At 47.4% G+C, this 13,964-nt stretch overlaps 1 protein-coding gene across 3 annotated transcripts in view; it reads right to left on the reverse strand.

The window, feature by feature from the left end:
* The window catches only part of LOC140740048 (disintegrin and metalloproteinase domain-containing protein 10-like), a 710,477-nt gene that overhangs the window by 680,414 nt on the left and 16,099 nt on the right, over positions 1–13,964 (reverse strand). For all 3 annotated transcript variants that reach the window (XM_073068877.1, XM_073068876.1, XM_073068875.1), the window contains exons 2-3: positions 13,000–13,150; positions 8,711–8,829 (exon numbers count right to left, since the gene is read on the reverse strand). In XM_073068877.1, coding sequence (XP_072924978.1) covers positions 8,711–8,829; positions 13,000–13,150 — 270 coding nt within the window. The remainder of the gene's footprint in view (positions 1–8,710; positions 8,830–12,999; positions 13,151–13,964) is intronic.

Consider the following 13,964-nt stretch of genomic DNA (forward strand, 5'->3'; position numbering starts at 1 on the left):
ATTTTGGTGATAGTGATCGCAATCCTATCTCCTTTACCATAGTATTGGAAAGAGATAGGGACAGACAAGTTAGGGAAATGTTTAATTGGAGTAAGGGGGAATATGAGGCTATCAGGCAGGAACTCAGAAGCATAAATTGGGAGTTCTCAGGGAAATATACTGCAGAAATGTGGTAAATGTTCAGGGGATATTTGCGTGGAGTTCTGCATAGGTACGTTCCAATGACACAGGGAAAGGATGGTAGGGTACAGGAGCCACGGTGTACAAAAGCTGTTTTAAATCTAGTCAAGAAGAAAAGAGCTTATGAAAGGTTCAAAAAGCTAGGTAATGATAGAGACCTAGAAGGTTATAAGACTAACAGGAAGGATCTTAAGAAAGAAATTAGGAGAGCCAGAAGGAGCCATGAGAAGGCCTTGGTGAGCAGGATAAAGGAAAAGGCATTCTACAAGTATGTGAAGAACAAGAGGATAAGATATGAGAGAATAGGACCTATCAAGTGTGACAGTGGAAAGTGAGTATGGAACCGGAGGAGGTGGCGGAGATATTTAATGAACACTTTGCTTCAGTATTCACTACGGAAAAGGACCTTGGCGATTGTAAGGATGACTTACAGTGCACTGAAAACCTCGAGCATATAGACATTAAGAAAGAGGACGTGCTGGTGCTTTTTGAAAGCATCAAGTTAGATAAGTCACTGGGACTTCACGAGATATACCCCAGGCTACTGTGGGAGGCGAGGGAGGAGATTGCTGAGCCTCTGGCGATGATCTTTGAATCACCAATGGGGGCGGGAGAGGTTCCCGAGGATGGGAGCATTGCGGATGTTGTTCCTTTATTCAAGAAGAGGAGTAGGGATAGCCCAGGAAATTATAGACCAGTGAGTCTTAATTCAGTGGTTGGTAAGTTGATGGAGAAGATCCTGAGAGGCAGGATTTATGAACATTTGGAGAGGCTGAATATGATTAGGAATAGTCACCATGGTTTTGTCAAAGGCAGGTTGTGCCTTAGGAGCCTGTTTAAATTTTTTGAGGATGTGACTAAACACATTGATGAAAGAAGAGCAGTAGATGTAGAGTATATGGATTTTAGCAAGGCATTTGATAAGGTACCCCATGCAAGGCTTATTGAGAAAGTAAGGAGGCATGGGATCCAAGGGGACATTGCTTTGTGGATCCAGAACTGGCTTGCCCACAGAAGGCAAAGAGTGGTTGTAGATGGGTCATATTCTGCATGGAAGTTAGTGACCAGTGGCGTGCCTCAGGGATCTGTTCTAGCACCCCTACTCTTTGTGATTTTTAAAAATGACCTGGATAAGGAAGTGGAGGGATGGGTTAGTAAGTTTGCTGATGACACAAAGGTTGGAGGTGTTGTGGATAATGTGGAGGGCTGTCAGAGGTTACAATGGGACATAAATAGGATGCAAAACTGGGCTGAGAAGTGGCAAATGGAATTCAACCCAGATAAGTGTGAGGTGGTTCATTTCAAATATGATGGCAGAATATAGTATTAATAGTAGGACTCTTGGCAGTGTGGAGGATCAGAGGGATCTTGGGGTCTGAGTCCATAGGAGTGAGCTTGGCCTTCTCTCCTTGGAGCAATGAAGGATGAGAGGTGACCTGATAGAGGTGTATAAGATGATGGGAGGCATTGATCATGTGGATAGTCAGAGGCTTTTTCCCAGGCTGAAATGGTTAACATGAGAGGGCACAGTTTTAAGGTGCTTGGAAGTAGGTACAGAGGAGAAGTCAGGAGTATGTTTTTTTACAGAGAGTGTTGAGTGGAATGGACTGCCGGCAACGGTGGTGGAGGTGGATACAATAGGGTCTTTTGAGAGACTCTCAGATAGGTACATGGGGTTTTGAAGAATAGAGGGCTATGGGTAACCCTAGGTAATTTCTAAAGTAAGTACCGTACATGTTTGGCACAGCATTGTGGGCTGAAGGGCCTGTATTGTGCTGTAGGTTTTCTATGTTTCTAAATCCTACACTAAGACTCCCAGGACCCCTTGCACCTTCAATTTCTAAAAATAGAAAATAGTCCATGCCTTTAATCCTTCTACGTGATCATAAATTTCTTTATGCTGTATTCCATCTGCCACATGTATGTCCACAACATCATCTTGTCCAATATCAACCTTCTGCAGACTCCCTGCTTCCTCAATCCTACCTGTCCCTCCACCTATTTTTGTATCATCCATAAATCTAGCCACATAGCCATCAATTCCATCAAACAGATCAAAAACATATAACGTAAAATGTAGCAGACCCAACACTGGTCTCTATGGAACATTGCTAGTCATCGGCAGTGAACCAGAAAAGGCCCCCTTTATTCCTACTCTTTGCCTCCTGACAGTCAGCCAATCTTCTATCCATGCTAGTATCTTTCCTGTAATACCGTGGACTCTTATTTCACATACAAATACAAATACAATACAAATACTTTATTGTCACCAAACAATTGATACTAGAGCGTACAATCATCACAGTGATATTTGTTTCTGTGCTTCGCGCTCCCTGAAATACAAATCGAAGTAAATATAATAAAACTTTAAATTATAAATCATAATTAGAAAATAGAAAAGGGAAAGTACGGTAGTGCAAGTCAGGTCCAGATATTTGGAAGGTACGGCCCAGATCCGGGTCAGGATCTATTCAGCAGTCTTATCACAGTTGGAAAGAAGCTGTTCCCAAATCTGGCCGTATGAATTTTCAAGCTCCTGAACATTCTCCCAGAAGGAAGTGGGACAAAAACGTGTGTTGGCTGGGTGGGTCATATCCTTGATTATCCTGGCAGCACTGCTCCAACAGCGTGTGGTGTAAAGTGAGTCCAAGGATGGAAGATTGGTTTGTGTGATGTGCTGGGCTAGGTTCACGATCTTCTGCAGCTTCATCCGGTCTTGGACAGGACAACTTCCATACCAGGTTGTGATGCACCCTAGAAGAATATTTTCTACGGTGCACCTATAAAAATTAGTGAGGGTTTTAGGGGACAGGCCAAATTTCTTCAGCTTTCTCAGGAAGTAAAGGTGCTGGTGGGCCTTCTTGGCAGTGGACTCTGCTTGGTTAGACCAAGTCAGGTCATTTGTGATATTCACCCCAAGGAACTTAAAGCTTTTGACCTGTTCCACCTGCGCACCACTGATGTATATGGGGTCCTGCGATCTGCTACTCCTTCTGAAGTCAACAACCAATTCCTTCGTCTTGCTGACTTTGAGGGATAGGTTATTGTCTTCACACCATACCACCAGGTTCTTAATTTCCTCTCTGTACTCAAACTCATCATTACCCAAGATGCGGCCTACAAATGTGGTGTCATCAGCAAACTTATACATTGAGTTCGATGGAAACTTGGCTACATAATCATGGGTGTACAGTGAGTACAGCAGGGGGCTGAGTACACAGCCTTGTGGGGCACCGGTGCTCAGAGTGATTGTAGAGGAGAGCTTGTCCCCTATTTTTACAGCCTGGGTCCTGTCTGTGAGGAAGTTGAAGATCCAGCTGCAGATCTGAGTGCTAAGGCCCAGGTTCAGGAGCTTAGGAATCAGTTTATTTGGAATGATGGTATTAAAGGCAGAGCTGTAGTGGATGAAAAGGAGCTTTACATATGCACCTTTATTCTCCAGGTGTTCTAAGGAGGAATGTAGTGCCAGAGAGATGTCATCTGCCGTTGACCTGTTGCTCCGGTAGGCGAATTGCAAAGCGTCAAGGTTATGATTGATGTGTGCCATAACCAATTGCTCAAAGCACTTCATAGCAATTGATGTTAGAGCCACGGGTCGGTAGTCATTCAGGCATGCCACCTTGCTTTTCTTCGGCACTGGGATTATCATTGCCTTCTTAAAACATGAGGGGATCTTAGACTGAAGCAGGGAGCAGTTGAAGATGTCAGCAAACACTCCAGCTAGCTCCCTTGCACAGGCCCGGAGAACCCGTCCCGGGCCACCATCTGGGCCCGTCGCCTTCCTTGGATTTATCTTCAGGAAGGCTCTTCTAACGTCTACCTCGGTGACGATGAATCTCGATGCCACCAGTTCCGGTTCATCCAGAGGGGGCGGGACGCTCCTCTTCTGTTCGAATCTTGCGTAGAATACATTAAGTTCATCAGGAAGAGAAGCGCTACAGTTATTGATATTCCCAGCCTTTTCTTTGCGATCAGTGATCTCATTTAGACCCTGCCATAGTCTACTGGCATCCCTCTGGTTAGCCTGGGCTTCCAACTTGGTTCAATATTGCCTCTTGGCGCCCTTATTGGCTTTCCGGAGTTCACACCTGGATTCCATGTAGCAACTGGTATCTCCGGACGTAAAAGCCGCAGCTCTAGCCTTCAAAAGGGAGTGGACCTCATAATTCATCCAAGTTTTCCGGTTAGTGAATACCCGGATCGTCTTGCAAGACACACAGTCCTCTGTACATTTCCAGATAAAGTCTATGACAGCTGAGGCATACCCATTGAGGTTAGCTGCCAAGTCCTTGAATACTAACCAGTCCACTGATTCAAAGCAGTCACGGAGAACCTCATCCGTTTCCCCTGTCCAGCGCGACACCACTTTTGATACCGTGACCTCCCGCTTCAGTTTCTGTTTGTAAGCCGGGAGGAGAAGTACGGCTTGATGATCCGATTTTCCGGAGTAAGGTCGTTGGACGGAACAGTAGGCATCCTTGACTGCTGTGTAGTAGTGGTAAGGTATATTTGGGCCTCTAGTGGAGCAGGAGACATGTTGGTATAACTTTGGGAGTGCTTTTCTGAGGTTGGCCTGGTTAAAGTCCCCGGCTGTAATGAGCAAAGCCTCCGGATACCTGTCTCAAGTTCACTGAGGTTGGCACACAGTGTATTCACAGCACACTCCACATCTGCCTGGGGGGGAATGTAGACCGCTGTCAGTATGACCGAGGTGAATTCCCGTGGCAGATAGTAGGGACGACACTTCACCAACAGATGTTCCAGGTCCGGGCTGCAGGAGCTTGTCAGTGCCACTGTGTCCGAGCACCACGTGGTATTGATCAGTAAGCAGACACCACCTCCCTTTGTCTTGCCCGAAGACGCTGTGCGGTCCATCCAATGGATCGAAAATCCCTCTGGTCGGATGGCACAGTCGGGGGTAGCAGGGGAGAGCCAGGTCTCTGTGAAACAGAATACCCAGCAGTTCTGCATCTCCCGGCAGTAGGTGAGTCTCCCTTTAAGATCATCCACCTTGTTCTCTATGGCTTGCACATTGGCTAGTAGGATGGTGGGCAGAGCCCCTCCGCTTCAATCTGACCAGCAGCCCAGCTCTTTTCCCACGCTTCCTTGGTAATTTGTGCATCTTTCCAGATTTCCATCGATGCAATGTGTTGTTGGCAGCTCTTTGAGGTTGGTGGACGCATCCCGCGGGGATCGATCAGCAGGTTGCGTCGTCAGGCGCTCCAGGTCGGGCTGAGTGATGGGGGAGGCTCTGCTGCCATTTCCAACTGTCGAGGACCCAGGCTGTTGATCGGGTCAGGCCCCAAAGCCCACACTTAATCCCGGAGGGTCGGGCTGCCAGCTGAAACAAGTCCGTGAACTGTGTCATGGTTGTGGAGGCCTCTGCTCCAGCCAAGCCCCAGGCTCAATTTCCAAGGTTGGCGGCAGAGGCCTCACTTCCGGCAGCTGTGGATGGCCACCAACGAGGCTCTACAGTGGTCGCTCTGGGGAAGCATCTGGGGTATCTTGAGGTCTCCGACATCACTTCTGTGTGCTCGTTTGCTTCGGAGAGGTGCTGGTCAAAATGGGCCACGTCTCCAGGCGCTCCGACACGGTAGCAGGCCGCGGGTCTCCAGGAACGTGGTGGACCTTGGACCAGGCCTTGATGATCGGTTCCAGGTACGGTCTGGAGTTGAAGCAATTCTGGCACGTCGATGATCTCCAGCTGAGTCAGTAACTTCGCCAGGGTGTTGTTGATCTTGCTAGATGTAGCAAATTGGAGGTTTAGAAGGGTTTCTCGGGTATAGGATAGTGTAGAGAGCAGTTTGCTCAGCAGAGCACGCGCAGAGTCGCCAGTTACTGGCACCATCTTAAACTACATACAGCACCTTGTCAAAGGCCTTTTGAAAATCCAAGTAAACATCCACTGACTCTCGTTGTTTATCCTGCCTGTTACTTTCTCTAAGAATTCCAACAGATATGTCAGGCAATATTTCCCTTTAAGGAAACAAAGCTGACCAAGCTATTTTATTGCGTGCTTCCAAGTACCCTGGAACTTCATGCTTAATAATAGGCTCAAAAATGTTACCAACTAATTGTCCTATACTTTCCTATCATTTGTAAATCTCCCTTCTTGAAGAGTAGAGAGACATTTGCAAATTTCCAGTCCTTTATCCAATCCATTATCCTACTAGAAAAAAGTACTAGGGTTTCCATTCAGAATCAGAATCAACTGCATATGTCATGAAATTTGTTGTCTTTGCAGCAGCAGTACAATGCAATACACAATAATAAAGGGAAAAAACTGTGAATTACAATAAATATATAATGAAATAGTTAAATTAAACAAGCAGTGCAAAAAAAATTTTTAAATGTAGTGAGGTGGTATTCATGGGTTCAATGTCCATTCAGAAATAGGATAGTAGAGGAAAGAACTGTTCCTGAATTGCTGAGTGTGTGCCTTCAGGCTTCTGTACCTCCTTCCTGTTGGTAACAGTGAGAAGGTGGATACGTGATGGATGCCGTGTTTTTGAGGCATCGCTCCTGGAAGTCAGCTTGGATACTATGGAGGCTGGTGCTCATGATGGAACTGACTGAGTTTACAGCTCTCTGCAGCTTACTTTGATCCTGTGCAGTGTTCCCCCCAGCCCCCGCCACCCATACCAGGTGGTGATGCAGCCAGTCAGAATGCTCTCCATGGTACATCTGTAGAAATCTGCAAGTGTCTTTGGTGACATACCAAATTTCCTGAAAAAGATAATGAAATATAGCTGCTGTCATACCTTCTTTATAGCTTCATCAATATGTTGGGCCCAGGATAGACCTTCAGAGATGTTGATACCCATGAACCTGAAAATGCTCAATCATGATCCCTCTATGAGGACTGGAGTGTGTTCCCTCATCTTACTCTTTCTGAAGTCCACAATCAGTTCTGTGGCATTATTGACTTTGAGTGCAAGGTTGTTTTTGCGACACCACTCCACTAACTGATATATCTCACTCCTGTACGCCATCTCGTCACCATCTAAAATTCTGCCAACAATGGTGGTGTCATCAGAAAATTTGTAGATGGCATTTGAGTTGTGCCTAGCCACACAGTCGTGGGTGTAGAGAGAGTAGAGCAGTGGGCTAAGCACACACCCCTGAGGTGCGCCAGTGTTGATTGTCAGTGAGGTGGAGATGTTGTTTTCAATCCACACAGATTGTGGTCTTCCGGTTAGGAAGTCGAGGATCCAGTTGCAGAGAGAGGTACAGAGGCCAAGGTTCTGTAGATTTTCAATCAGAACTGTAGGGATGATGGTGTTAAGTGCTGAACTATAGTCAATAAACAGCATCCTGGCATAGATATTAGTATTGTCCCAGTGATCCAAGGCCATGTCAAGAGCCAATGAGATCCCCTCTGCCATAGACTTATTGTTGTGATAGGCATATTGCAGTGGGTCCAGGTACTTGCTGAGACAGGAGTTAATTCTAGCCATAACTAACCTCTCAAAGCACTTCATCACCCTAGGTGTGAGTGCTACTGGACAATAGTTGTCAAGGCAGCTCTACCTGCTTGTCTTGGGCACTGATATAACTGTTGTCCTTTTGAAGCAGGTGGAAACTTCAGAATGTAGCGTGAGAGATTGAAAATGTCTTTGAGCTCACTCGGCAGTGGGATGGCACAGGTTTTCAGAGCCCTACCAGGTACACCATTGGGGCCTGTTACCTTGCAAAGGTTCACCCTCTGGATAAACAGTCTGACATCGGCCTCCACGACAAGATCACAGGGTCACCAGATGCTGCAGGGATTTGCACAGGTGTAGCTTTATTCTCCCTTTCAAAGTGTAGATAAAAGGCATCGAGCTCATCTGCGAGTGAAGCATTACTGCCACCCATGATGTTAGGTTTTGCTGTGTATGATATAATGGCCTGCAAAACAAGCCAGAGTTGATGTGTATTAAATTCCGCCTCCAAACGTATTCAGAATTGTTCCTTTCATCTTGAGATAGCTCTCCATAAGTCGTACCCAGTTTTCTTGTATAGTCCTGGGTTGCCAGATTTGAATGCCACAGATTTATCCCTGAGCAGGCTATGAACCCTTTGGTTCATCCACGGCTTTTGATCTGGGTACGTACAGTATGTTCTTGTATGCACACATTCATCCACACAGGTTTTAACTAAGTCAGTAACAACTAATTCAGACTGCTTTTCTATGTTTATCAGCCATCCAAGGATCTCATAGCTTTGGGTCAGGAGCACAATCTGAGGAGAAATCTCTGATATCACAATTCTGTTCTCACACATTATATCCAGAAGTAAGTTCTGCCCTGTTACACTAAAAGGTCCTCAACTACCTCTGGTAAAAAGGAGGCAAAAGGAATATCAAATGAAAGTGTTACATGTCCTTCTATTAATACACTGTAAAATCCAGGCAAACAACTGTGCACTGCATTGGTATGTCAAACTTAAGTCCCAGCTTCATTGCAGTAACAGAGGCTCTGAGAGCTATGATAATCAAAGGAAAGGACTTCAGGGGATGTACGTAAACCAGCCGCAGAACAGGACCTACCTTGCAACTCCCCAGAATAGATATGTGAGAGGTCTCCATAGTTCTGGCCACTTCTGGTTTCAATTCTAAAGTCTTCTGTGAACATACTTGGGTCTCTTTTCAATTGGAGATGAAATTGCCTGCAACAAAGATGTAACTTATTTGTTCCATTTCATGTTCACAATTAGCCCTGGGTGTGTATAACAATGGAGACCAGTGAAGTGGCCTTCAGTATACAGGGGAAGCCCCCTCATCTCCCCTATGGTCTTGAGCTTTAGACTCCCTTTCAGCAGGAAAACTCTGTGACTATTCACCACATAATTTTAAAATCCTTCATAAGATCATCCCTTGGTCTTCTAACCCTAACCCATCTCCAGGGAAAACAGTTCCAGCTCCTCATCTTTAGCCCTCCAGTCCCAGTAAAATCCCTGTGAATCATTTCTGCACCCACTCAAATGGGTGTCCTTCGCTGAAGAAAAGATCCAGCACCCGCCTTTTGCATTAATATTTCAGTGGGTTGCATAGTCAGCTGAGGGGAGGGGCTGGTCTAACCCCAGACCCTAGAATAATCAAATAATCAGCGATGATGACACAGTCTCCTTGGACAGTGGAGTCCAGCTGAGTTCCCACAACTCTGCCTGCAGGACATCTCCGAGTCCACTGCTGCCTGACGCATTCCCCAGAGAGGAGGGGCTCAGAGGGGAGGAGGTGGGAGCTGGGACTCTGAAAGATAGTGTGCTCCTGGGCTGAAACCTCAGCCACCTTAACCTCCTGGCCAAGTCCAGGCAGCGTTGACTGTTGCATGTCTCTCGGCTCTAGCCAGGGCATATGCAGCATTGCCCCCGGAAGGGGAAGGGAATTATGACCAAGTAAAGGAGGCCATTCTCCGAGGTTACGAGTTAGTACCTGAGGCGTATAGACAAAGGTTCCGAAATTTAAGGAAAGGGTGGAATCAAACGTATACCGAGCTAGCCCATGAGAAGGGTGTGCTCTTGGACCGTTGGTGCACCGCGGAAAAGGTGGCCGAGAATTATGGGCGTATCAGGGAGTTATTTTTGATTGAGGAATTTAAAGGTTGTGTTCCGGAAGAGATCCGGATGTATTTGAATGAGAGGACGAATCAGTCCATCTCAGAAATTGCTAGGTTCGCAGATGAATATGCCCTAACCCACAAGACAAAGTTTTCCTCCCCAAAAAGTTACCAGAGAGACCGTGGGAACGGTAGAGAAAGCCCGCCGGCTGAGGCAGAGATCCCGCTGGGAGCTAGTGGTAAAATTGAGGAGGAGAGGCAAGACGGCAGGAGAGGTCCTGGCTTGACCTGTTTTAATTGTGGAAAGGTGGGTCATATTGCATCTAAATTCTTTGCTCCGAGAAAGGAGCCAGAGAGAGGGAAAGCAGCGATCCCTATCGGGTGTGCAGTGATAATCGGAAAATCGGCAAGAGGGTCCCAGGGGAGCAGAGAGCGCGAGGGGTCGGAGATTTATCTGTCAAACGGAACCGTGTCTGTGAGGAAGGGGGACCCACCAATTCCCGTACGGATTTGGAGAGACACGGGGGCGGAGCTATCATTAATTAGCCGTAACGTATTACAATTTGGACCTCCAACGGGCGAGGTAACCCTGAGAGGAATAGGAAAATGGACAGAAAGGGTGTCTTTGCGTAGGGTCATTTTGGATTGTGAGCTGGTGTATGGATCAGTTGAAATGGGGGTGCCATCAGAATTCCCGAGAACTGGCGTGGACGTCCTTCTGGGTAATGATTTAGCCGGTGGTAAGGTTTGGTCAGCAATGAAGCTGACGAGCCAGCCTGTGAGTGTTGAGGTCCCGCCCCTAGATTCCAAGATCTTATCCCGCATGCGCGATCACTGGCAGCCTGTCGAGAGCGGCAGCTGAGAACGGGAGCAGTTTAAAATTGGCCAGTTTTGATTTGGCCCAGACGTCTTTACCGACCCTGTGCCACAAGGGTTTCGAGGGTGGTAAATCGAGGAATAGTAACGTAAAAGGGGGTAAGGGAGAGAAGGTAGATCTGCCCTTAGCGAAGGAAAAGGTCCTAGAGGTAGGAAATAAAGATGAGAAACAGATAAAGCTGTTAAAAGGTCCAGGGTTGGACATGGATGATTCTAAAGGTGTTCCCGATAATGAAATGAGGGCAGTCCTAGATGAAAAGGATGCCATTACCTTGAAGAAGTCTGCTGGGTTGGCAGATGAGGTTGTTTCAGCCCGCGGGGTTGAGTTTACTCCGGAAGTGAGTTGCCCAGAGAGTAACTGGGAGGATCAGGGGAATTTAGAATTTGAAAAGGGTACGGGTATTGAAAGCCTGGAAGAGGCCAATGCCCCGTTTGAGTGTGTCCAAGATGGGGATGCACGTGGTCCTGAACCTAGTCACGGAGCTCAGAAAAAATCTGAGGTATTTGACTCAGCTGGAAGAGACGGCCGTCCTTTTGGATCAGATAGACTTGGTTCGGGAAAAAAGGGGTTAACCTTGGGAAGTGTGAGTTCCCAGATGGTTGTGCTGAAGGGGGTGTTCAGAGTTAATGTGGAGTTTACGAATGGGGAGATAACTGTTGTTGTGGAAGAGAACGGTAAATCTGTAGTTCCCAACTCGAATGAAAAAAAGTTAAAGTCTAGATTGATGCCTGCGCCTCGATTACAGGTTGATTTGGAATGTAAGGGTGCCTCACACGCTATTGTTATTCAAGAAAGCGCTGTGAGGAAGCCGAAATTTAAATGCGGCCGGAGAAAAAGGTTCGAACTGAAACACATCAGCCTGCATGGTCTTGACAAAAGGGTTAACTACCTGTGTAGCATTAAAGAATTGGGTGGAAATTCCCATGATGGACGAGGTTGGGGACACGGAGTTAAGAGAATAACCCTCGTGGAAAGGAAAGGCGGGAGAGTACCTCGCCAAATTACTCAAGTTCCCCACGGGGGAACTCCCCGGAAAAGAGGCGATGGTTAATAGAAATTGTCATTTTTAAACAGCAACGCCGGTTGTACGGGTTTGCGACAAAGCCTGTGAATAATAAAGACAACCCCTTTGGAGACCTGCCGGTGAAATAACACGACTGAAACGATTAGTATTTGTATAAACTTTTGTAGATGCACCTAAGCTAAGATCACACCTCCTTAGTTGTGTTGCTGAAGAAAATAAATAAATAGGTGGTTATTGAGCAGAAGTTTGATGCTACCAGACTTTAGTACGGTACGTGATGTTAAGATATTAAAGAAAGGGGCACTGTAATTGTTACCTGTTTAGATACTGACTGGAATGTATAACGGTAGTACTCTGTGAAGAGAAAAGCTTGTGTAGTATGTTAGATTCCAAAAATCCTGTACCAACTTGTTTTTAACCGCTGGTAAAAAACTTTTAAGAGGGGAGGTGTTATGACCCCAGCCCCCTCCTTTGTGAGAATCGCAAGAGAGAGAGAGAAGCCTTACGGTTTGGAATGTGGGCTGGCCTCTCAGCCAGACAAAAGCCATGGACATAGCCATTGTCTTGGGAGACACCTTTGTGGAATAAGGGACTGGACTACGTGCAAACCCTCAGGGCAACGTGGGCTGGGTGATGGGGGAAAGATTGCCTCACCCCCACCCTGATTGACATCTACAACCCTGCCAGTCCAGATAAAAGGTGGGCTGCCGAGGCGGGGCCTCAGACGCACCAAGGAGACACACAAAGAAGACACGATAGCGCTTCCCGTCGGAGTGGGAAGCCATTTTGAAGGAAGCCACGTGCGTTAGATTCTGGATCGGGAGTCTGTGGCTGAAACCAAAGGAAAACCGTTTTAACTAACAACAGGGATTTGCTTCGCAAAGACAACGGGCAAGTGTTCCTTCTTTCTCACCACTCTCTCTCTCTCCAACACATGAAATGCCAGCGGTTCCCAAACGGAAAAGCCTGCAGATTTATGAGTGACTTTTATATTCCATTGGACTCAGTATTCCCCTAGACAACGATAGAGCTTATTTCTGATTGATTATTACTATACCTGTGCTTTAGATTGAGTTTTGACGATGTATATGATCTGAATGTTTTGTATTAACCATACGTTTGTGCCCCTTTATAAATAAAAACGTTTGAAAATAGTACCATCAGACTTCAGCGGACCTCTCTATCTTTGCTGGTAAGTCACCCAGTTACTGGGAACGTAACAGGAGTAAGGGGGTAGGAGCAGTGTAGGGGGTGGGGAGATTTGGTTGGGGGCTGTGGGAGGGGTGGGGAAGGTCAGTCTGGGGACAACGATTGCAATGCACTCTGACTGAGCAGCTCCCTAGGCGCACCCCACCCCTCCAGCCCGCGAGGAAGACTACCTTTGATGGGCCATGAAGTGCAGCCGGACCCTGGGCTCAGCCTCCGGCGCTGACCGCCTCGCCCGCTCCTGCTGCCTCCGCAGTGACTCTCGGTTGTACCACAAGGCCTCGTATCTCCTGAGGAACGGAATGGCACTGGCTCCGGTCATCCCTAGGAATGGACAGGAAGATCCTTCAGCCTTCGCTGGATTTGTGATCAAAATAAGCTTTGTCGCCACACCCACAACCAACTCCCACGGTGCGATGTGCCCCCCGCCGTTGTACCTGGTCTCCTTGTCACAGCTGTGTAGTCCTAAACGTTACACCTGCGTTTCACCTCCTCCCTCACCAGTGTTCAGGGCCATGAACAGCACTTCCCACGTGAATCCATCTGTTCACTTATTGCCAGTGGGGTCTCTGCTTCGGTGAGCTCCATGCCGACTGGGGAGCATTTCATCAAGCACCTTCATTCCATCCATACAGCCAGAATCTCCCAGTGGCATAATTCTACTTCCCACTCCCATACCGACGTGTGTTCCCACAGCCTCCTCCACTGTCCTTGAGGCCAGAGGCAGGTTGGAGGAGCAACGCCTCGTATACTGTCTGGAAAGCATTAAACCTGATGTCATGAACATCGATTCCTCTAACGTCTGGTAACCACTCCCTCTGTCTCTTGCCCCCCTCCCCCACCCCCTCCCTCATTTGATTTCCCTCATTCCTCTGGGTCCATTACTCCTCCACCCCCTCCCCCTCCTTAGGACCTGCCCATCAAGTAGAGTGGGAGGTGGAGGCGTAAGGGGAAGTGTGGAGGAGGAGGGAAATTGAGGAGGAGATGGATAAGGTGAAGGGGAAAGGTGGAGGAAGGAAGTGGTGAGGGATGAGCAGACAGGGGAGGTGGAGTAAGGGGAGAAGGAAATAGAGGGCAAATGGAGGGAGGGGATATGGAGAGGTAAGTGGAAGGAGGCGGAGAGATGGGTGTAGCTGGG

This window comes from Hemitrygon akajei, chromosome 16 (assembly GCF_048418815.1).
Source record: "Hemitrygon akajei chromosome 16, sHemAka1.3, whole genome shotgun sequence".
NCBI classification, from domain to species: domain Eukaryota; kingdom Metazoa; phylum Chordata; class Chondrichthyes; order Myliobatiformes; family Dasyatidae; genus Hemitrygon; species Hemitrygon akajei.